Source organism: Pelophylax lessonae, assembly GCF_965119305.1.
Source record: "Pelophylax lessonae genome assembly, chromosome: 5".
Classification (NCBI taxonomy): domain Eukaryota; kingdom Metazoa; phylum Chordata; class Amphibia; order Anura; family Ranidae; genus Pelophylax; species Pelophylax lessonae.
Genome location: NC_138772.1, coordinates 303618617 through 303644127, shown reverse-complemented (window position 1 = coordinate 303644127; position 25511 = coordinate 303618617). Strand labels below are relative to the sequence as shown.

The 25511-nt window shown below is 39.4% G+C and overlaps 1 protein-coding gene across 1 annotated transcript in view; it reads left to right on the top strand.

Annotated features, from left to right (window-relative positions):
- LOC309556960 (cadherin-9-like) overlaps window positions 1-25511 on the top strand; it is a 359303-nt gene that overhangs the window by 96435 nt on the left and 237357 nt on the right. Inside the window, exon 3 of the mRNA XM_082259545.1 lies at window positions 23812-24106. Within this exon, the coding sequence (XP_082115671.1) occupies window positions 23812-24106 (295 nt within the window). The remainder of the gene's footprint in view (window positions 1-23811; window positions 24107-25511) is intronic.

Here is a 25511-nt window from a genome sequence, read left to right as displayed (position 1 = left end):
TAATGCAGTTATGCTTATTTTAGGAATAATACAGCAAATAGTGATAAGTGGATCACTTTGTAAACCATGCAAATGGGCATACTGTTGAAATGCCTATTTTGGGTTCAGTAAATGTATGCATGATTTTGCTAATCTGCAGAAAATTGTACAATTCTTATTTCTATTTACAAATTGAGTTATCAGGCACATATGTAAGCTAATATGCAATTGTACCAAAAATTAGTCAATCTGTGATTCACCTGATTTGATCATCATTGCCAGCAACAATGATTCCTTTTTAAAATAGATTTTTTTCTGTAGCATAAAAAAACACAGGCATTGTTGAAATGGGGATAATTGTGGATTTAGTACAAGAGCTCTTTGACATATAATATACTACTGTTCTAACACCCAAGATGTTTTGTTCATTTTCCTTGCCATTTCTTAGCTATCAATTGTTTTATTTTCACTTATTTGCAATTGTGTTTAAAAGTCGCTTTTGAAAATATTATTTAGATGGCGTTAAATCAGGCTTCTGAGTTTGAAATAAAGTTCAATCAGGAACTGCAAGATAGAATATGCATAACGATTTTGCTGTTGTGATGACTTATCATCAAAGAGTACTTGCCAGAAATTAAACATGCTGATACCAAAGCATTTTAATGTAACATGACAGATTGCATTGGCACTTCCCTGCATTACCTCCTATTATAAGTTTTACCAAGCACACTTTAAGGGCATCTTTTTCATTCATGTCCTTTTTAATATGTGGTATATTAAAAGCACAAAAATAAGAGATCATCTGAACATTATAAACTGATTTATTGTTGTTCTACCCACTGTATATGTGGCTTGCATACAGAGATTAAAAAAAATAAATAAAAATAAAATACACAGTTTAAAGATAGATCTTGTCACTTAGAAAAACAAATAAGGGGAGATTTACAAAAGCTGGTGCACATAGAATCTGGTGCAGCTTTACATTGTAAACAATCAGCTTCTAACTTCAACTTGTTCAATTAGGGTCCTTTCACACGGGCGGTCCACCTGGCGGACTCAGTTTTTTTGAGGATCGATCCCCGCTGAGCAGGGGGGTGACAGTTCTGTCTCCGCTTACTTTTCAGAGACGGAGCTGTCAGAGCCCCGCTCTCCTCTATGGGAGATCAGATGAAAATGGACCGCCTGTCTGTTTTCATCCAATCCTACCCAATCCAATCCTCCAGACAGATGTAAAATAAGGTTTCCATCCATCCGGATTTCACGGACAGGATCGGATCGGATAGCAGCGGGTGTCAGCGGACATGTCTCCGCTGACAACTGCTGCTCCATAGGGCTGCATGGAGCATCTGATCCGGTCCACCTGAAAAAACTGACAGGGCGGACCGGATCGGAAAGCCAGTGTGAAAGAGGCCTTAGGCTTTGACATGGAAATAAAGGAAGCTGATTGGTCACTCTGCACAGCTGCATCAAATTCTGTGTGCACCAGTTTTAGTAAGTCTCCCCCATACTGTCTATAAGTAACTCAAGTGTGCTGCCACACTGCATACCCAAGCAGATAGAATAAAACCCTCATATTTGATAATGACTGAGACCTAGTAACATTATGCATTTTAGACTGCGCACATAAAGGGGCATATTTTAAAAATTAAACGTATGTTTTATATCTGATGAATAGATAAATCACAAAAGATTCCCCGAGTGATATTGGGTTTCTTAAGAGAGATCACAGAAGTGGCTTGTGTTCAGATATGCTGTCCCTGATTTAAATGACAAAGTCATAAAGAGGTAGGGGGGATTAGGAGGATAACTCCGTTCTCTGACTCACAGCTTGAGCTATATACATTTTTTTAATTTTAAAGTTCTGATTATTATATTTAAAGTGGTTGTAAAGGTTTAAGGCATTTTACCTTTATGCATTCAATGCATGAAGGTAAAAACCTTCTGTGTGCTGCAGCCCCCTTAACACTTACCTGAGCCCCATCCAAATCCAGCAATGTGCACACGAACAGTGGCTTTCCCGGGTCTCTTCCTCATCATTGGCTCAGACAGAAGGCTATTGGCTCCTGCTGCTGTCAATCACAGCCAGTGAGGAAATGAGGAGAGAGCCAGGGTGGACATATAGAGCTGCAGCTCGGGTGCGAGCTTGATGGGGTGCCCCCATAGCAATCTGCTTGCTATGGGGGCACTAGGCAGGAGGGAGGGAGCAGGAACACCAGCAGGGGACCTGAGAAGAGGAGGTTCAGGGCTGCTCTGTGCAAAACTACTGTAAAAAGCAGATAAGTATGACATATTTGTTATTTAAAAAAAAAAACAAATCTGCCTTTACTATAACTTTAATTAAAATATCTACAAAACTATTGCACATTCCCTCCTGCTACGAATGGAAGTTGTCGGGGGTAGAAGAATTGCCTCAGTGTGTCAATAGATTACCATGCAATATACTTTAACTATGAATCAATGTTCATCCATGTTACTTTTGCCATTTTGCAATACAGGGGGTAGATTAGGTTTTAAGCATTAGCACTCAGCACATTTTTAAACCTATAGTTACATAGTTTGTAAGGTTGAATAAAGACACTAGTTCATCCAGTTCAACCTTGGTGTGTGTGTGTTTATGTAAAAAAAAAAAAAAAAAAAGACTAAAATGCCCATCTAAGAGTTTTTTGAAACGATCAATACTTCCTGCTGACACCCCCCATTGTGAAAGTGGGTTCCACATCCTTATTGCCCTAAAAGTGAAAAAACCCCTACGCAGCTTAAAGGGGTTGTAAAGTAAGAAGGTTTTTTATCTTAATAATCAGCTTGCATTTATGAAGGGTCCTTCTTGCCAAACCAATCTGCTAACATTCTATGATGAAGTGAGCTGCCATCTAGATAAAGGAAGGCCCGTGGAAGGTGGTGCACCTGGATTTTTTTTTTTTTCAGAAATAAATACATTTTTATTGAAAATTTTCAGTTATACAGAAATAGTCACATATAAACAAACAGCGTTGTGACATGAAAAACAAAGCACAGAGCAAACAATACAAACAAACCAGATATTCTCCATAGCAAAATATCAGCGTGAACAGGAAATAAGCCACAATTGAAGTTATAACTATGGTGATGGGAGGAGATATGTCGAGCCCTCTCCTGCCCAGGCACTCCTTCTGGGAACAAACTGTGCCAGGGAGGGCGACAGGGCCCACTGCGGGGATTTTAACATTCAAATAACTTTTAGCATGTTTGGAAGGGAGGTGCACCTGGATTTTGCAAAATCATTCAACACACTGTCCCCTACAAACACTTAATTTTGTAAACTGGAGTGGTAAGTGGGGTACCCCAGGGCTCTGTCCTGGGGCCAATTCTGTTTAATTTATTCATAAATGATATGGAGGATGGCATAAATAGCTCAATCTCAGTGTTTGCTGAAGATAAAAAGCTAAGCAGGGCAATAACTTCTCAGCAGGATATTAATATTTTACAAGAAGACCTCAATAAAATAAAGTGGTGGGCAACTAAATGGCAAATGATATTTAGTGTTGAAAAATGTATAGTAATGCACTCGGGGGCCAAGAATATGAATGCAAGTTACTTACTAGGGGAAAACCTCTGCGGGAATTCAGGATGGAAAGAGATCTGGGGGACCTGGTAGATGACAGACTCAGCAATGGTATGCAATGCCAAGCTGCAGAAAGCAAAGCTAGCTGAATATTATCATGCATAAAAAGTAGGTATTTTTTCAAGAGATAAAACAATAATCCTGCCACTTTATAAAACTCTAGTTCAACCACATATGTAGTATGCTATCCAGTTCTGGTCACTAATTCTCAGAAAGGATGAGCTGAAGAATGTCCAGAGAAGGGCAACAAAGTTAATAAGGGGACTGGAGGACCTCTGTTATGAGGAACAGCTGCAAACATTACACTTATTCTCCCTGGAGAAGAGACATTGAGAACAAGATATGACAGCGATAGACAAATACCTCAATGATGATTACAGCTTAGAGAATAAACTATTTAGTCTCAGGAAGTATAAGAAGACACATGGCCACTCAAAGAAATTGCAGGAGAAATGGTTTAACCTTAACGTGATTGTAAAGTCTCCTTTTTTTAAAAATTAAAATAACAAACATGTTATACTTATCTCCTCTGTGTAGTTGATTAGGGAAGCCCGGATCCTCCTCTTATTGGGTCCCTGGCTGGAGCTCCTTGCCCCTTCCTCCTGCTGAGTGCACCCACAGCAAGCAGCTTGCTATGGGGGCACCCAAGCCGAGCTGCAGCTCTGTGTATTCATTCACCCTCACAAATCCGCTTCTGGAAGAATGGTCAAACATTCCCATAGACACACTCCTAAACCTTGTGGACAGCCTTCCCAGAAGAGTTGAAGCTGTTATAGCTCAAAAGGGTGGGCCAACTCAATACTGAACCCTACGAAATAAGACTGGGCTGCTATTAAAGTTCATATGCATGTAGGCAGGCATCCCAATACTTTTAGTAATATAGTGTACTCCTAGTGCCCCAAGTTACTTCAAATTACTCCCAGTCATCTAAGTTAATCACAGTGCTTCAATAATAATCCAAGTACACCAAGCTACTACTTCTGTTATGTGCTCCATTGATCCTCCCCCTTTCAGTGTGCCCCACTGATCCTCTGTTTACTACTTCCTCACTCAGCTATCTGGCCACTTCATCTGTCAGTGTGCCTGTGGCTCCTTCTGTCCTGGTGTGTCCGCTTCTGTGCCTGTCTCCTCCCACGCCAATCCTCTTCTGAAAGGTGATTTGTCCCAGTGTGCCTCTGCCCCCCCTCTCCCATGTCTCTCAGAATGTCTCTCCTTAGTGCGCTTATCATCACACTTAAATATTTCATTGAAGAAAAAAATTGTACTGAGTACTGAGCTTGCCTTTTAGATTGTGTTCTGTCTGTCCAAGGGATTAAAAAATAAATAAATAAAAAACAACAGCTGTTATATAAGTGACATATATATGATGTGGAAATTAGAGGCAGCCAACAAGCATGACAATGCAGAATTGTGGGCATAAAGAATGAATGCTTCTGATAATATCCCTACCTTCAGACCCCAACATCCATTGGACCATCATTGTGGGGAAGACCTATTACCCTAGAAAACGGCCTTTACAAATCTCGAAAGGTTCTTTGAAAAGGCTTGTTTGTGGAACCTGCCCAGAACCAAACCTGGGTACATTGGGCTCATCACTACTTGTCACTCCCCAGTTTAAATGTGGTAGTAATGTATTAGAAAGTGGGGAGGAAACAACAAAAACAATGTATTAAGGGTTTTACCTTCCCTACTAAAAAAAATGTAATAGCTATTTATGTCAGCACATGAAGGGAAATATATTTTCTGGACTGTGTACAAGAATTTTTTGCCTGTGCCGAAATACTTGATACACTAAAAAATGTGGGGTTCCCTCAGGTTTTTATTTTTTAAATATTCAGTTTTATGTAAAGTAATTAACAATAGACAATCTTCCTGACATCTTGTAATAGTATTACCCAGAGACCTTGCAAAAATAAATAGTAAATCCACGTTTAATTGTAAAAGAAGACTATAAATACTCTACTTTCTCAGTGCTAAAGCCACCAAACACTATTACAATTATGAGTTCTTGTGCCTGTCAGCTGGAGAATTCCTGAGAGTTTCAATTTCCTGTACCCCTACAAATCTCATTGATTTCCTTTCGGACTTCCATGTAATTACTGTATTATACTGTTATGTGAAAGTCAGAGGGGAACCCAAGAGATTGACACTCCTGGCGGTGTTGAGTTCCCAGCAGACTCCAGAGTATAAGAACAAAGTGGTATTTGGTTGCACTGGCACAGGACAATGTAACATAGTAGTTAAGGGTAAATAAAGACAATAGTCCATCCAGTTCAACCTGTGTAGGTGTGTGTGTCATTGACAATAATCACTTCCCATATCGCTGATTATTATGTTCAATGGGAGTATGTAGAGTCTTCTTTTACAGGTAACAGGGGTTTACTATTTATTTTTTTGTAGCATGGTTGCTTTAACAAAAACATAGTCCTTTAGCATCTAAACATTTTAACATTTTCTCCAAGCTTTGCATGGAAAACATTCTCACCTAACCTTTTAAAACACCTCTAAATGCATTTCTTGACTTAGTATTAATGCATCACTAAACACAATTATTTACTCCTGTGAGTCTAATTTTACAACATGCCAGGCATTTGATGCATAGTAGCAATATAAATTACTTTTTGTAGTTTACAAAGCAATACACTCATTTTCAAGTACAAACAGTACAAAATAACAATTAATCACAACTTTATTACTACAACTATATCTTAATCTTCTAAAACACTCCCATGAGAAATTTACTGCGTTGGAGGTGATTTACTAAATGTGGACTCTTCACTCTTTTTTGAAGCAGAGAAATGCTTATTTTTGTATTCTTTCTTACTGTGTACATGATATGCTGTTTGAAGTGAACCAAGGTTAGTTTCCCTGAGAATGAAAATGTCTCTTTTACTAAATCAACCCCCTAAAATGGTGCTCCAGTAAACTGTACACGCATATTTAACATCATTTTTACTGGAGCTGTCTACTTTCATGACAATTTTTTCTTAAAAAATTGTTAATGCAGAGCTTTAGGCAGAGGAAAAAAAAAAAGCTGAACTCTTACAAAAAAATGATCAACCTACATTTAGGATGCCTACACTTAACCACTTAAGCCCCGGAAGATTTTACCCCCATTCCGACCAGGGGGTATTTTGCGATTCGGCACTGCGTGACCTTAATGGACAATTGCGCGGTCGTGCGACGCTGTACCTAAACAAATTTGGCGTCCTTTTTTTCCCACAAACAGAGCTTTCTTTTGGTGGTATTTGATCACCTGTGCGATTTTTTGATCACGCGCTATAAACAAAAAAAGAGCGTCAATTTTGCAAAAATAGCAATATTTTTCACATTTTTTTATATGAAATTCCCCCCCAAAAAAATGTAAAAATCAAAATTTTTTAACATTTTCGGCCAATTTGTTTTATGCTACCTATGTTTGGTAAAAAAAATCGCAAAAAGCGTATTTTGATTGGTTTGCGCAAAAGTTATCGAGTTTACTAACAAAGGGAAAGATTTTTGTCATTTTTGTTGTTTTTTTTAACGCGTAATGGCGGCGATCTGCGATTTTTTTTTGCGGTACTGCGACATTGGGGCGGACAGATCGGACCCTTGACTGACATTTTTGACACTTTTGGGGTTACCAGTGACATTTCTACAGTAATCAGTGCTATACATATGCACTGTTACTGTAAAAATACACTGGTAGTGAAGGGGTTAACTTTATTTGGGAGGGAGGGGCTGTGTGTGTCCCTAGGGGCGTGCTTTCTACTGTGATTGGCTGTGGCTTGAGCTGTAAGGACACTGATCAACGGATCTACATAGTAGATCCGTGTGATCAGTGTTTTTACACCGAGGAGAATGACAGGTGGCTTGTTTACACAAGCCGCCTGACTTTCTCCCTCTCCCCCGCCGATCGCCGAGTGACCGGCGGACATCGGGTCCGCCGGTCACGCGCGCGGGGGGGTCCGTGACCACGCGGGAGCGGGAGCGTGCCTCCGGGGGCGCGCGCTCGCTCCCTAGACCCTCACAAGCTAGTGACGTAGCCCTACGTCACTTTGCCTGTGAGGGGCTGACTGCCGACGTAGATCGGCGTTAGGCAGTCGGCAAGTGGTTAAAGGAGCTGATCCAGTACTATTCATTAAATAAGGATTTGAGTGTGTCTTTTTTTTAGACTACTATTACCAGAATGGGCTTCCTGGATGTGCTGTGATGTTTAATATGGGTGGACAACTCTAATAATACTACTGCTTGACCAAACATTTCCTTTCCATTCACAACTCAGCTAAGATCAACTGCATGCCTGCCTGTCTTGCCAGATATGCAATTTGTTTTATGTAACACAAGGGATAAGAGATCCTCTTGGGCAATATATTTTATGCAAGAGGCCATAAAAATGTAGCTGGGGCTTTTTCCTTGCTTCAGATATCAAGGTACTAAAAAAAAAAAAAAAACTGTTGGATTTCAACAGTGGTTCCTTTTTAATTACCCCTTTGTTAAGACTGGGACTTAAGCTGGATACACACTACACAATTTTCTTTAGATTTTTTTCTTTAGATTTACCAAAGCCATATAATATGAGGTCAAACACTTTCAATTAGTATGCGATCAGGCAGGCCCTTTGTAATACATAGTTGAAGGTAAATCTAAAAGAAATCAAACAACAAAAGTTGTATGGTGTGTATCCAGCTTTACAGTTAAAGTTGTAATACATTTTAACATAAACTGCTTCTAAAGTGACACTAAACTTGTTTTTTTTAACGTCAATTTTTCTATAATACCAATCATTGCTCCACTCTGTGCATACTACATTTACCATAGAGCTGAAAATGTCTGCATGTAGATGTGAAGTCCTTCCATCTTCGGGTAAGCAGGAGAGGGTGACTAAATTCAGATACACAAGAGGGGCATGCAGAACAAATGTGTCCACTCTAGAACATGAAGTCTGGAAATAGCAAAAAAAAAAAGCTTTTATTTGAGAGATGAAAAAAAAAAAAAAGGAAGAGCGAGATATAATGTACATTCTACTTATATTTCAACATATTGCTATTATTTTATTGTGCAAAAAATGTGTTTAGTGAAGAGAAATTTCCCTAAAAGAAAACAGTAATACGGCTTTAACAATCAGCCTTTACAAATAAACCTATTTAAGACTTATAGTATGTGGTCTATTACAAGAAAAAAAAAACTTGTTGGATATTCTTTGTTTAAATGGATTACATTAACTTTAAGTGAACCTGTTCTCAGATTTACAGAATTAGATTTAGCACTCAATATTAGGAACCACATGATTTACATCCTGCTTTGAGGAAATGTAACTCCAGGTTGTTCTGAACCTTTCCTTAGCTTGAAACATCAAAGAGTTTTTCCACAACACATTGCAATTGGGGTATGCCAGTGACCAATAGAGGTTATGTGATAGTGGTGCACATGATAAAGTTTGATTGGAATATAACACGATTATTTTTTTTTACGTTCGGAAATGCAAAGGCACATGGGAATGATATTTTCTTAGTTTAAAATGATTCCAATCATAAAGATTAAACCAGATTATATTTTAAATATTTGTGAAATATGCAATTATTATCTGAAATAAAGCAGTACACAATGCAGTCCTAGACTGGAGGCTTTGTTCTAATGAGCTTGAAATTAAAAAAGTAGATTGCAAGACATCTTTGCGCCCCAAAAGATGGAAAAGTAGTGTCAGCATAGGTCCCTAAATGTAAAAGAGAAGCTGAGAAGTAGATTCTATATAAAGTTGATATTTTTTGCCCATGGAATAATTTAAAAACCATGTCAAGGCGTTTTGTGGCACTATACTGGCCATTTCCTCAGGATGGCGCATTAAATCTATATGAGGGGCATTTAAGTCAAGCTTGGACTTTTTACAGGTATAAAAAGGAATGCTAGTGTGGCGGTACTACATGCAGTAGAAAATGGCATGTATGTCCTATTACTGATTGGCGGCGCACATGTTGAGGGCCATTCAAGAGAATTTTCTAGATGACATCATTAAATGTGACGCAACCTGGACAAATAATTTTACTCCAATGGTGTGCATAGAGTCAAATGTTTTTAAAAAATTGGATGAAGTTGCAAAAACCCAAACTGAATAAGTTGGACCATTTTGTTTCTTGGACCTAAGCAGATTGCAATGCTAGACACATCCCTTGTAATCTCTTATTTCAACCAATTTTTCACTTCTTCTTTTATTATTATTATCAATATTATTCATGAGCTAGGGGATGATTTTCTTCATATATTTCATATAGGGGAAATGTTTCTTGTCCTCTAGACACAATGGGAAATAGGAGGAAATGAACTTTATGAGAAAATGAATTGAATAATCCATAAGTGTGGACCTGCAGATGCTCCAGAAACATAGACCCTCAGATGCTGTGGAAGCTCAGCTGGTCATTGCTATCACTTGTAAATAAACATCTAATGAAGGAATTCTTCTGTTTCTCACCATCTCTTCTAGGCTCTGAATTAGATAATGTCACCTGTCAGATCCTCAGAGGAAGTGAGTAGTAAAATACTTCCCCTGTCGTCTTTTTGTTTACAAGGGGCAAGGAGCTGTCACAGCACCAGTGGGTATGTTCTGATGGAGATGTAAATGGGCACAATTTAACTACAGAGGGGACCACCACTTCTAATCCCACACCAAAAAACAAGCAGGCTTTTATAGCAGTAGTTCCGTGTTTTACATACAGTTATACAGTATACAATTTTGCTTGTGTGACATCTTCATTAGATATTCTGATATATGGAAATATATTTGGACTTTTAAATGTGCATCTCTGCATATAATACAACTCCCAGCTAGGAATGAGTTGTGAATGAGTGTTAAGATAAATCCCAAGCCATAGGGACATTTAGTGGGAGTTGTTCCATCAAATGTCCCATAATACATTGCCAAAGTTATTGTTGGTCAAAAGTCTTGCACCTGACTTTTGGTAAGGTACAATACTATGATGGTTTTTACCTAAGGTTCAGCTCACAAAAGGACAGCTGACATTCCTTTTAGGGAGAGAGATAGTTGGTCACTGTGGTGTGCTACTACTGGTTTGTGCTTGATAGTATCAGTGCTATATACAGTATTGTATCCTGTACCATATATTTGTTACTGATACTTTGCAGTGAATTGCAGTTTATGCAGCTAGAGAGAGTGAAGTGTATGCCGACCTGCATTCACTGTAATTTCCTAAAACCCAACAGTCTTTTTTAGGACTTCTTTTTTTGTGTGTGTCAGCAGCAGGTTCTTCCACTGTTTTGCTGCTGTCCCACCTTTTTTTAAATTTGGGAGTGTTTCTTTTTGCTTTTTTAAAAAGTACCTATTTTTATTTTATTTTTTTATTTTATTTTAATTTTATTTTTTTTTGTAAACAATATTAAAATAAATAAATAAAAAATTAAATAAAATACATAATATATGGTTTTTTTTTTTTTTTTGCTTGTAGGGTTTTCAGGTCTTTTTTTTTGTTATTTTTTTTGCATGTGAGATTTTTTGGGGTTTTATTTTAATAATGGTCATGTATTTAGATGTTTGCTTATTTATTATGGGCTCAGCAACAGCAGCTTAAATCTATTAGAGTAACCACAACAGGTGAATTTTGTTTGTGGTGGAGCACCTCAGATTATTGATGCACCCAAACACTACTCCCCCCTCATCCAGCTCTTCTAATAGATTTAAATAAAAGTAGAAAACAAGCCCCACAACATTATTATCATGTCTGGAAGGTCTACATGGAGAGACAGAAGTTGCCATGTACCTATATTGGGATGAGCAGCCTTTGTGTCCACAGACCAATTCTGTGGTGGTGGATGTGGTGCATCCAGCATTGAGAAGAGAGGGGAAGAGGATGAGGTCTCTGACTTTATCTGGTTGGCAAATAGAGCAGAGGAGGAAAGAGAAGCAGAAGCAAAATCCTAGCACTGCAGGATGTCATCCAGGGACAGCTTGCAAAGGAGTGGAGAAGAAGCCCACCAGGTGGAACTTGACTTTGACTATGCTGCAGTGACTGCAAATGCAGAAGAGGGTCATTGTCATCAATGAGTACCTGTGTGAGTTTGGCATTAGGACAGACTAGAGGGAGTTGGGCTTTCTGTCCCTACACCAATGGCTGCTGACACATGCACTGCAGTGCCTCCTTTGAGGAGGCAATGAGAATGGTGAACTTTGACAATTCATGCGTCAGTGACACTATGCCAGTTGTGTTCCTGCTGGAGCACACAATGCTTATCATTATGGACTGGGCGCATGAGGTAGTGTAGAAGGAAAAAGAGGAAAACTTCCTTACATCTCAGGGCCCTCTATCCAGACACTGACAGAAGAGCACTTGGCATCTGACAGGAGGATGAGGGACACACTGACAGATGGAGTGGTGGGCACGCTGTGAGGGAGCAGGTCACAATTATATGAGTGTAACTTGTAGTACTGGGGAGTAATATTTAAAGGGCTGGGAGTATTATTTGCAGTAATTTGGAGTACTGGGAGTAATATTTGAAGTGCTGTGTGTACTATTTGGAGTAAATTGGAGTACTGGGAGTAATATTTGTAGTAACTTGGAGTTTTGAGAGTAACTGGAGTACTGGGAGAAATTTTTGCAGTAACTTAGAGTATTGGGAGCAAGTTTGTAGTAACTTGGAGCATCGGGAGTAATTTTGTAGTAGCTTGGAATACTAGGAGTGATGTTGTAGTAACTTGGTGTAACTTTGTAGTAGCTTGGAGTACTGGGATTGACTTGAAGTACTGGGAGTGGTTTGAAGTACTGGGAGTTTTGGGAGTAACATGAAGTGACTTATAGCATTTGGAGTAACTGTGAGTAATTTGGAATAACTTGGAGTACTGATTATTAACTTGGAGTACTGGGTAATGATGTGGAGTAATTATCATAAGTGCTATGCGTATACACATTAAAGAAAATGACCATTAAAACTTCATGAATGTGGTAGGTTCAAAAGTGGTCAGTCCCTAAAACAAAACAAAAAAACTAACTGTAAAGAAAAGTAGTTGTACTGGGAGTAAGTGGAAGTAACTTGGAGTATTGGGAGTAACTGTGAGCAATTTGTAATACCTTGGAGTACTGGGAGTGATGAGGAGTACTAGGAGTGATGTGGAGTGCAGGGAGTGATGTGGAGTGCTGGGTGAGACGTGGAGTGCTGGGTGTGACGTGGAGTGCAGGGAGTGACGTGGAGTGCAGGGAGTGACGTGGAGTGCAGGGAGTGATGTGGAGTGCAGGGAGTGATGTGGAGTGCAGGGAGTGACATGGAGTACATAGAGTGACATGGAGTGCTGGGAGTTCCATGGAGTGCTGGGACTGATGTTGTGTCTTGGGAGTGACTTAGAGTGCTGGGAGTGACTTGGAATGCTTGATCCATGTTACATGGGGAAAGTCACAGAGCTCATCCTGCCCTCACGGAACAGAGGATGAAACATCTGGAGGAGGTGTCTCAGAGCCTCCTATTGTTAAAAGGAGAAGCAATGGTGGGGGTGGTTGCCTGAGCGATGCCTTTTAAAAAAGTGTTTGACTGCTCAGCACTCAGGGCTGTCTGCTGCCAGTGCCTATCAGCAGTGTCTGAATCACATTGTAATCAATTATCTGGGGTCAAGATTGGATAAAGATACCGTACAAATGGATGACCCACTCGACTACAGGATCACAAGTATGGACCACTGTCCAGAGCCTGACCAGCATGCAAGTAAGCTGCTTGGTTTGCCTGCAGCCAGTGTGCTCTCTGAACATGCATTTAGTGCAGTGGGGGAAGGGGGCGCTTAATGACAGACAAAAGACTGCATCTGTTCACAGACACTTGACAAGCTGACATTTGTAAAAATGAACCAGTTTTGGATCAGCATCAGTTACCAAGCTCCTGCTGCTGATGTTTCTGATTAAACAATTGGGGGATCTTTTCACTCTCCATGTTTTTAATTTATTTTTTGCTTCATCAAAAGCTGCTCTTTTAACCATTGTAGGCCGTAGAAAATATCTCACATGCTGCCAAAATTTCTGTGTCTGGTCTCTATAAGCACACCCAGCCATTGTTACTACACCCCACTACCTGCAACTGTTAACATCTGCTGCCACTGTTTTAGGCCAGCTACTATTGCTATCTGAAATTGGGACAATAGCTGTTTTGTGTTTATTTGTGTCCATCCAATGCTCTGCAGAATTGTTTTTTGTGGGGTTATGATGTTTGGGCAAAACCCACACCTAAAACCCCTTTTTTTTTTTGCAGCTATGTAATAAATGCACAAAAGTGAATGTTTGGTAAAACATGGTCCATCTGGTGCTCTGCAGGTATTTTAATGTGGGCTTAAGGTGTTTGGGCACCACCAACACCCTTCACCCAATATTTTCACAGCTGTGTCACAGTTGCAGATATGGTGAATATTTGTTAAAGTATGGTCTGTTCTGTGCTCTACAGAAGTGTTTCTGTTGGGTATACAGTATTTGGGCACAACCCACACCCATCACCCAATATTTTTGCCGCAATGTGATCTTTGCACAAAACATACAATGTTTGACCTGAGATCAATCTTCTCCTCTGCAAGTATGGTCATGTTGGGTCGTGGTGCTTTGTCTCTATGCAAAATACACAAAACCTATTTTTAAGAGCTTCTTTTTACATGCATAGACCTTTTTCAATTTCTGGGCAAAGCTAAATACTACATTGGCCATTTATTTTTAGTTAAAATTGCAGAGCTTTATTATTAATGCACAACATATTAGGAAATCAATTTCAGCTGCTTTACTTTCTGAAGCCTCTCCAGCCTCTGTCTTCTAGTCCTAACTGTCCAAAAAGGCCCTGATTTGACCTTGTATCTTATAGAGCGCAAATTTATTACAGCAACAAACAGTGAACAACCGGACGTCTATTGCCATTGTTTTTGCCATAAATTTACAACTCTGGCTGAACAAAGGTTGAGTCTATTACATATGTACACTGTCTTTTTCAACACAGGTAGCATTAAGCATAACATAATGATAAAAATGGTCAAACAGTAGGTGGCATGTATCTAAAATAAAAGAGTAGCACACATGTGAATATAATTGGTGTGTGCCATCCTAATTACATTTCTTGCTTTGCTGTCTGAGATATATATAGAGGTGGACTGCAGAATACACACGCAAAAAAGTTACTTATGCTGTTATCTTCATACCCTAGAAAGAGTAAATCACAAATTCTGAAGCACCACAATAAATTACCCTGCTGGTGAGTTGCCATTGGTGATCACTGCCTAAGTTTGGCATCTACTGTAAAAATATATATATATTTTAGTTGGCGTGGGCAGTTCTGATCTGGCAAAATAAAGAATTATATAAGAAAAGGGGGAAAAAGTTGTAAGAATGAAAGAAATACAGTCACACAAGAAACAGGGGAGCAATCAAAAAGCTGCAGAAACAAAGTCAAACATGAGGGAAGGGTAAGACAAAGGGACAGACAGCACAGTGCAAACACATGCAGGTCAAAGAAAGTGTGTAGACAAATAGAGGGAAGGAAGAGAAAAAAAGGCTTCTAGGCTGCTAGATGTGAAATGTGGAACATAGCTCAACATTTATTTTGGCACAGGGACCCATCCTGAGTACCTGAATCTACAGATTGTGGACACCTAGTAGTTAGACTCAATAAATGGTTGTGTTTATTTTTGCATTGCTGCATATCAGAAGGGAAAATAAAATGTGCACATGGTGCATTAACCAAAGGGATGCTGCAAAAGAGTAATTAGGACTAAATACATTACTGATTAGTATATTCCTGATGTTCTATTTGAAGATCTGGTTCATTTTAGCTTTCTTTGCTGTGCTTCACAGCTCAGTTCACCCTTCAGTAGTCTATTGTCAGTCTATTGTATCTCTAGCACATGTTAAAGGTATGAGGATAGACAGTGTAGAAATTCTGGAGCACATCAAAATACAATATTTTATATTGCCTTTCTTTTTTTTTTTTTTGCCTTTCTTAATAAGTAGAGTATATATATATATATACTTTGCGGAGTGACCACATGGCCTCTGTAACTAGTGATGAGTATAGTGTGACGGCAGACTCAGAGGAACCCGGGAATCACCAGGCTTGCAGTACACTCAGCAAGTACTGGTGGGACACTCTGACTTGTCATGTCATGTCAATCACATCATTGATTGTTTTAAGGCTTGTAATTCTGTCTACGATGTGAGTGCAATTTAATGGGTGATTGGGGTAATAAAGGTTTATATGATATTCTGCCATGTATCTCATTTCTTTATTGCATGAGCATTGGTTTATGAATAGACTGATGGGTGAGCTGCCTATGTGGATGTAAGGTGGATTCATGACGCTGGGTTGTTCTAATGCACCAATACGCAATAAAGGCGCTTACATGTCAGTGATCTGGTGAGTTTTCTATTCAAAGGGGAGAGGATTACACGAGGTGTGATGAAGGCATTGACGGGACCAAATCTACTTAAAGGATTGATTTCATTATCTGCTCATCACATATCACGTTATCACGTGTTGGCCTCACATCTATACTGTATCTATGGACCATGCATGGACTTTATCATGATTATTTTAAAGGTATTAAGTTCTTTCATTTTTTTTTTTTTTTTTTTTTTTATGTAACAGCGCTGCCTTTGCTGATTGGTGGTTTTCATTTTCTGCTTTTCTCTTTTCAAAATATAAATATATATATATATATATATATATATATATATATATATATATATATATATATATACAGCTTAAAAACATTAAAGGAACACTTTTTATTCAGAGTATAGCATCAAGTCAAATAAACCTCTGCAATATTGATCTAGTCCGTTAAGTAGTAGAGGGGGTTGTTAATAAGTTTCAGCTGCTTTAGTGTTAATGAACAACAGGTGCACTAGATGGGCAACAATGAGACGATCTCCAAAAGATGAATGTTTTTAGAGGTGGAGGCCACTGACATTTTTTTCCCTACTCATCTTTTTAGACTATTTTTCACTAGTTAGGGTCAGTGTCACTACTGGTAGCATGAGGTGATACCTGGATCCTATAGAAGTTGCACAGGCAGTCAAACTCCTCCAGGATGGAACATCAATACATGCCATTGCTGAAGGTTTGCTCTGTCTCCCACCACAGTCTCAGGAGCATGGAGGAGATTCCTGAAGACATACAGTTACTCTAGGAGAGCAGGACAGGGCCAAAGAATTTCCTTAACCTATCAGCAGGACCGGTATCTGCTCCTTTATGCAAGAAGGAACAGGATGAGCACTGCCAGAGCCCTACAAAATAACCTCCAGCAGGGCACTGGTGTGAATGTCTCTGACCAAACTATCAAAAACAGACATTAGGAGGGTGGCCTGAGGGCCTGATGTCCTCTAGTGAGCCCTGTGCTCACTGCCCAGCTTCGTGTAGCTCAATTGGCATTTGCCATTGAACACCAGAATTGACAGATTCACCCTGAGCACATGTGACAGATGTGAAAGGGTCTGGGGAGGCCACGGAGAATGTTATGATGCCTGTAACATCATTCAGCATGACCAGTTTGGTGGTGGGTCAGGGATGGTTTTGGGAGGCATATCCATGGAGGGATGCACAGACCTCTACAGGCTAGGCATTGGCACCCTGACTGCCATTAGGTATCTCAATGAAATCCTTGGACCCATTGTGAGACCCTACGCTGGTGCAGTGGGTCCTGAGTTTCTTCTGGTGCATGACAATGCCTGGCCTTATGTGGCGAGAGTATGCTGCCAGTCCCTAGAGGATGAAGGAATTTATAACATTAAATGGCCTCCACGCTTGCCTGATCCTAATCCAATAGAACTCCTCTGGGACATTATGTTTCGGTCCATCTGACACGCCAGGTTGCACCTCAGTCTGTTCAGGAGTTCAGCGATGCCCTGGTCGAGATCTGGGAGGAAATACCCAAGGACATCATCCGTCATCTCATTAGAAGCATGCCCTGACATTGTAGGCATGCATACAAGCATGTGGAGGCCATACAAACTACTATACCATTTTGAGTTGCTGCAATAAAATTTCAGCAAAATGGACAAGCCTGCTGCATTATTTTTTCACTTTTATTTTCGGGGTGTCTTTGAATTCAGCCCCCTGTAAGTTGATAATTTTCATTTCCATCAAATGATGTGGCATCCTTTCATTCCTAAAACGATACCAAGTCCATATCATAGAGATTTCCAGCATGATATTTTTCCCCATTGAGATCTGGTGTGTTTTCAAAGTGTTCCTTTACTATTTTTAAACAGTTTAGCTGGTTTGCTGGGAAAAACTGGACTGGGGAACAGGGGGAACTGGTCCCCCAGGCCTACATTTATAAGATATTTTGGGCTGCCGAGCCTGAGTAGAACTACTGAGTGGTGATTTCAGTGAGACCTGCAGTCAGTAATGCATACTGGGATTTTATATAGCTTCCTGCTACATTTTAGGATCATAGCTTTTGGCAGAGGGAAATCTTTCAGTACCTCCTTTCTGTCACTCTGAATGCCGGAGGCTCAAATGCTCAAAGCCCCAAATAAAAATGCTGCTTGAAGATGTGAAAAGGTGTGTTTCTAAATCAAGTCCTTAAGGTACACCACAAATTGGCAAGGCTCCATGGCATGCTTTGTGCAGTACACTTTGTTCAGCTCATTAAAATCTATCCCTACAGTGAATGGGCCAGTTTGTTGTGTTTTCCCCCTCATTAAGGGTTCCCAGTCCTCCCCTGTTAGCTTAAGAACGTATTTTTCTAAGATCACGATGGGGAGTTTGTCTCACAGCATGTTGCACGAGTAACAAAATGGCTTAGTGATTTAGACTTTTGTTTTACAGCAATTGGGCCCATCACCCATGACCTTTGAATTGTAAAGTGCTGCATATAAATTATTGGTGCTACATAATTACCTAAAATACGTATTTTTATCTATATCGGTAAAAAAAAGTTAGAGCCCTACAAAAGTTTGGAATTTGTTTTTCATGTAATCATCCTTTTTTATCAATATCTTCTAATGATTTGAGTTTTTCAATTGTTAGTGTTTTTTTAAAGGCTGAGCATAATCTTTTATCCAGTGTTATTTTTAATGGTAATGTTGTCCACAACTAGATAAGAAGTCAATACTAATGTACAGTAGTTCAGATTGAAGATCTTCATTTTTTTGCAATTCCAGTCTCTGAAGCAATCAGAACATTGTAAACATTACACGTTCTCTTTTAAGTTCAGTGATTGTTATTTTTCCATGTTCAACATTTTTATTGAAGTTTTCAGAAAGAACATTAAAGGGCGATGGAACATATTGCTGGAACCAGGATTGTCACAGAGCGTAGACCAAACGGGGGATGAGTAGCAGTGGTTCCGGGCTTCAACTGTTAGCGGCTGTTTGTCCCCTATGCAGTGCGAAGCCTCAGACTTGCATGACCAACCTGATGGCTGCACGCATGCGCACTTGGTGTTTACTATTTTGAAACTGATCCAGCTGTGGAAGCCGATGGAAGCTGTGGCAATCCCAGTTTGAATTGGGCATACTGTTTAAACATACTGTATATACCATATAACAAATGACCCCTTTCATGGACACAGTTTCCCTGCTGCCTAGACCCTGGAATTTGATAAGATAAACTGTTAGTAATGGTATATCTGTGTATCTGTATGAAGGGAGTTAAGCACTGATCACAACCTTTTCCCTACTTGGAGCTTATATAGGTTTTCTCTGAGAAGAGAAGTGTAATGGTGTTTGCTGGGGAGGGAATGACTAAAAAATGTTTCATAACTAGGAGACTGAATATTTTATTATTATTATTATTATTATTATTATTATAAACACAAAGTGTTTATTGTGGCCCGAGAACCAGAAGTGACGTCAGACCTTGCTCTGGTCCTCCAAGGGCATAGAGACAAGTGACAGCCATCTTGACCTCACTTGTCTTCCTGTCCAGCAAATGTCTGCATCGGATCACTCCCCTCGGCTTTACCAATGGGTCAGGTAAGCCCAGGAAAAACCGGGAAGTGGCAGGAGGGGGGCCACCCCTTCCTGCCACTTCTAAAAGTGATCCTGTGGTGAATCCGCCCACAGGACCACATTTATCTTATAGAGAACCGGCCATAGTAAAAAATTATATGGGGTTATGGCAGCTAGCTGCTGCCAGAACACCAATATTTAATGTTAAAGTAATGACATTTTTTGATCACATGGTAAAGAGCCTACGCCATAGGCTCTTTATCATGATCGGTGATGCATGTGTCCCAGGAACACAGCGCACCACCGATCACCTTGCTGCGTGCCCCTCGCTGGCATGCACATGTCCTCCCAGAATAAGCGTGCTCCCCTCCATCTGTCATTTTACTGTACGAAGGGTGGGAAGCAGTTAAACAATATGTAATTTGTAACCGTATTGTAATTTATTTTGGCCCTCTATAATTTATTTACTGACTTTTTTGTTTGATTAATATATATAAATAACTAGTATCATTTCTACACTGTTGAATTCCATATTACAACATAATACGAAAGCCTAAAAATGTATCAATAGGTCCCACAACATACAAAATATCCCATTAAGCATTTTGATATTTTAAAATTAAGTTGGAAAGAACTAATATCAACTATTGAGTAGTACTTTTAGAACCAAAAGACACTATTTCAGATACATTTTTGTTTACTTGTAAGATAACTGTACAAAAAAAACAAAAAACAAAAAAAAAAAGAAAACAAAGGACAACTGTATTATGTCAATGAACATTTTCTTTAGTTATTTTAACCACCATCTTCCTGCCCAGGCCAATTTTCAGCTTTCAGCACTGTCACACTTTGAATGAGGATTGCACAGTCATGCAACGCTGTACCCAAACGTCATTTTTATAATTTTGTTCACCCAACTAGAGCTTTCTTTTGGTGGTATTTAACCATCACTGGGTATTTTTTTTTTTAAATGCATTTTTTCACGTTTCTGTTATAAAATTTTGCAAATAAATACTTGTTCTTCAAAGATATAAGCCAAAAAGTATTCTACTACATTTCTTTTGTAAAAATAACCCAAATCAGTGTATATTATTTAGTTTGTAGGAAAGTTATAGCATCCACAAACTATAGTATATATATAGAAATGTATTTGGGGATGGTCCCTTCCTGTTCCAACATGACTGTCCTCCAGTGTACAAAACAAGGTCCATAAACAACCTGCAAAGTAGGTCTTTTTCTACTTTTATAATTATATATTATATACTTATTAACTATTACCCCACTGTATGCTGTGGTTCCATTCAGTACTGTATCATGTATTGACGTCGGGGCTGGTGGATGGAACCACAGAAAGTGGCTAGATACATCTTACACATCCAGATATGTGAAATATAAAGATTCTGCCAGCAATATTGCTTTAAATGAATTTAAGTAATGGCTGGATGAACTGGCATGTATTAACAACCCAATCAACAAAGTAAAAAGTAACATTCTTTGTAAAAAATATAACTGGAAATGTCCTATGACGAAACGCGTAGGGTGGAGTCTATACGTCATATGTCACTTCCGGTTACGGAGTTAGGGCCGTGGAACGCGGAAGCTTCCCAGCGCACACTACACTGATCCAGATCAGCCCAACGAGTGAGTCTGCACATTTTTTCTGTATTATTGCCTTGGAAATTTTTCAACCATGGGGTTATATCTCTGTTGGAGCATGTAGATTACCAGGATCGCTACATCTTTGCCCATCAGAAGTGGAGGAAACCCTGGTGGTGTATCAGCCTGTCTTCCTATATACAGGTCGTGTTGTTAGTGTGCCATCTACTCTTTTCCTTTGTTTTTATTCCACATTGTCACCATTGCTTGGAATTTGAGGATTAATTCCTTGATGGTATTTTGGACACCTTTCTGAGGTTTTTTTATAAGAAGTTCACCAGTTTATAATTTTCCAAGTGATTTACTTTCACACACACTATCTCTGAGGAATTATATACACCTCTTTAGGGAGTGCCTTTTTTGTGTTTATGTGCACTTTCCACAATTATTGTCACTTTGCACTCTAATTATTTCAATAAATTATTTTATATTTGTGCACTTTTATCATTATTTATTACACTTTCGGTTTGCTCACAGTATCGCACCCACACATACTGAGCACTAGTTTTAGTGGTGATGTGATATATATATACCCCATTTTATCAGTATTCACTGGCACTTTGCACTTTATATCACTCTATGTGATGATTCTTGATTTTGAGTCATAATTTATAGGTAGCGCCTGTACCAGCCTCCACACACATTTGATTCACGCTCTACCCTTGTACTTCAGGGGTCGGTTGGTGGCAGCTTACACCTAATTTTACTTAATTTTATATCTTTTATACATTTATTTAAACTTCATAGCGCCGGTCACCCTTATTTTTTATACTTTGTCAGATATGCTTTGTGCTTTCCTCCTTCATAACAGCTACAGTATTTCTCTCTCAGTTCATACATGATCATATGGTGGCAAAATTCAGAACCTTGGTTTCTGCTTCCACAGCTTACTCTTGTTAACCAGCACTTTAAAAAAAAAAAAAAAACATTAATTCTATATTTGTCAAAAACAGAATTCAACTGCTGACACGTGGATGTGCTGCAAGTCATCAGTATTTTTGTTACTGCCTTTAGCTTGCTCAGACTATTAAATCTTTGTTGTTTGGACCTAATTTGTTCTTGTTACTCCACTGTAATCCAACCCTTTGGATTATTTGCCTGAATCTAAGGTCTTTTACTTTTACCCTGGTCCACTCCTGACTAACCTCTGTTCTGTGAAGAGGCATTGACTTTTACTTGCCTAGCTGTGCCCTGGCCATCTTGGTCAAATTATATGATCTTTATATGTCCAGGAATAATATACTGTATTTCATGCTTAAAACCTGGGGGGGGGGGGGGGGGATTAGAATAAATGATAATAGTGTATTAGGAAAACTAATAACAAACCAGAATGTTAAATATTGTTAAAACGTAGTAACTCCACTTTTGTTGAGAAAAAAACATTGCCCTCTGGGTGATCTATGTACATTACAAGGATTTTAACAAACTTTGTTGCAGATTCCAAACTTTTGTTATTCTGAATAAATCCCTGTTTGTTTCTCTGTGCTGAGTGGGTCTAATGGGAGTGGTTTCATAATTATCTATCAGCTGTGCAACAGCAGAGCTCTAATGAGGAAAACTGAAGTGCCTGAATCCCTTTAGACGTATTCCTATTGGGAGTATTTCACCAAAAAAGATATTTTTGTTGCAGGGGATGCCAGAAATCTGACTTGTAACTTAGGCAGACTTCTGGGAAAGTTGGTGAGCCAATCACACAAGCAGGAAATGATGTTTCTGGGGTGTGGTCAGTACACATTCTGTGTACAGAACAGCTCCAGGTAGCCTTATTGCATTGCATTTACAGAAAATTACAACAGCTGCAGATTGAAAAGGAAAGGTAATTTTTAATAACATTTAATTACAATATGATTTGTGTCACAATTGTATACACTATATTGTTTTTTCTTTATTTGCTTTTTTTTTTTTTTTCAAGAAAGTGAAGTTACCTTTTAAAGAGGAAGTAAACCCTCCTGTGCAAGTTGTATCTATAGGTAAGCCTATGATAAGGCTTACCTATAGGTACTGTAAATATCTCCTAAACATGTACCGTTTAGGAGATATTTACCTTAAATGCAGCCAGTGACGTCACTGGCGCATACGCTCTGAAGGAATGGCCGCTGGTGCCGTTCCTTCAGAGTCCCGTGCCGTGACCGTCGGCTCCCGCGTGCGTGCGCGGGAGTGATGTCACCGCGGCTCCGGCCAATCAGATGGCCGGATGCCGCGATCCCGGAAGACGGGCGACTGAACATGTCGCCCGTCATACAGGTAAGCGGGCGGCACGGCGGGGGCTTGTTCTAAGGTAAGTATTTCATAATGAGCTAGTATGCGATGCATACTAGCTCATTATGTGTTTCTCTTCCAGGTTGTAAAAAAATAAATAAAAAAATGTTAAGTGAGTTTACAACCTCTTTAATGTCTAATAGTTACCCAATAACCAAGGCAATCCTATAAAATGTTTATTTGTACAGTCTTGGAATAAAACAGACACAGATTGCTGTTTTGGAAATCCTAAAAGATAACTTTCATGAATGAGGTTACTGTTGTTCCATTTTCCATTCCAGCTTACTGACAAAAAGTGAATTAACTACTACATTCTGCATGTGCATATATTCACTTCTGCAGCATAAAACACAATTGTGTCAGACCTTAATTTAGCTGAACACTATATACTCATTTTAATTCTTTTTTCTCTCCCTTTAGTTATATACTGATCAAGATAAAGGAGATGGAAATTTAAAGTACATTTTATCTGGAGATGGAGCTGGCAGTGTGTTTGTTATAGATGAAAATACAGGAGATATTCAAGCTGTAAAGAGATTGGACAGAGAAGAAAAGTCTATATATACTCTTCGAGCCAAGGCAATAGACAGAAAAACAGGAAGACAAGTAGAACCTGAATCCGAATTTATTATAAAGATTCATGACATTAATGATAATGAACCAAAGTTTACCCAGGATATATATACTGCTACTGTCCCTGAAATGTCAGAAGTTGGTAAGTAAAATCCATATTTTACTGAATACATTATGCATCTTGCTTACTAGACTGCCTGTAAACGGGGAAAAAAAAATCAGCATGCACAAAAAAAAAAAAAAAAATCATTAGATTGTGAGCTGGAATATTTCTAAGTTATTTTTTTTTTATATATGGTCAGATCAGCAAACTTTTATAACATGGAATGGAAAACTGTTGTTAAAAGGTACCTTTTAGAGAAGTAAGAAGATTCAGGAGGGAAGATTTAGGAATGATTTTTTAGTTACAAGTTAACATTATGGACTGTACAGTGGCGTAGCGTGGGTTGTTAGCGCCCGGGGCAAGGTAAGTAATTTGCGCCCCCTACACAAATCTACTAGACCACTACACAGACACCTATACTGACCTAGCTGACCACTACATAGACCTACCTTATACCTACACTGACCTACCTGATTACTATACTGACACCTACACAGATCTACCTGACCACTACACAAACCTACCTGACCAATCTTATTCCTACACTGACCTACCTGATCACTACACTGACCTACCTAATTTCTATACTGAGACCTACACTGACCTACCTGACCACTACACAGACCTACCTGACAATTACAATGACCACTACACAGACCTACCTGTTTTCTGCACTAACCTACCTGATCACTATACTGACACCTACAGAGACCTATCTGACCACTACAGAGACCTATCTGATTCCTACACTAACCTACCTAATTACTATACTGACACCTACACTGACCTACCTGACCACTACACAGACCTACCTGACCACTACACAGACCTACCTGATCACTACACTGACCACTACACTGACCTACCTAATTACTATACTGACAATTACACAAAATGAAATGAATGGTCTGCCTACATGCAGAACACAGGTAGCAATGTTATAAAGCTAGCCTCATATCCTTCACATCACAATCCTGTCATTACAACAGTGTTCTCAGTCCCCCTGCACATCACAACCCCCCCCCCCCCATCACATTACTGTCCCCAGCCCACCTTCATATCCCCCCCTTTACATTCCTATCCTAATGCCCCTTTAAATTATGCCCCTCCTCCTTCACATTTCTGTCCTCAGCCCCCCTCTGCATTCCTGTGCTTAGCCCCCTTTATATCATCTCTCTTTAGCCTTTAAATTCCTTTCCTCATCCCCCACCCCTTTAAATTCCTGTCCTTAACCCCCTACCACGTTACATTCCTGTCCTCATCCCCAGTACCCCTTTACATTCCTGTCCTCACCCCCCACCCATTTACATTCCTGTCCTCATCCCCAGTACCCCTTTACAATCCTGTCCTCATCCCCACTACCCATTTACATTCCTGTCCCCCACTACCCCTTTACATTCCTGTCCCCCACTACCCCTTTACATTCCTGTTCCCCACTACCCCT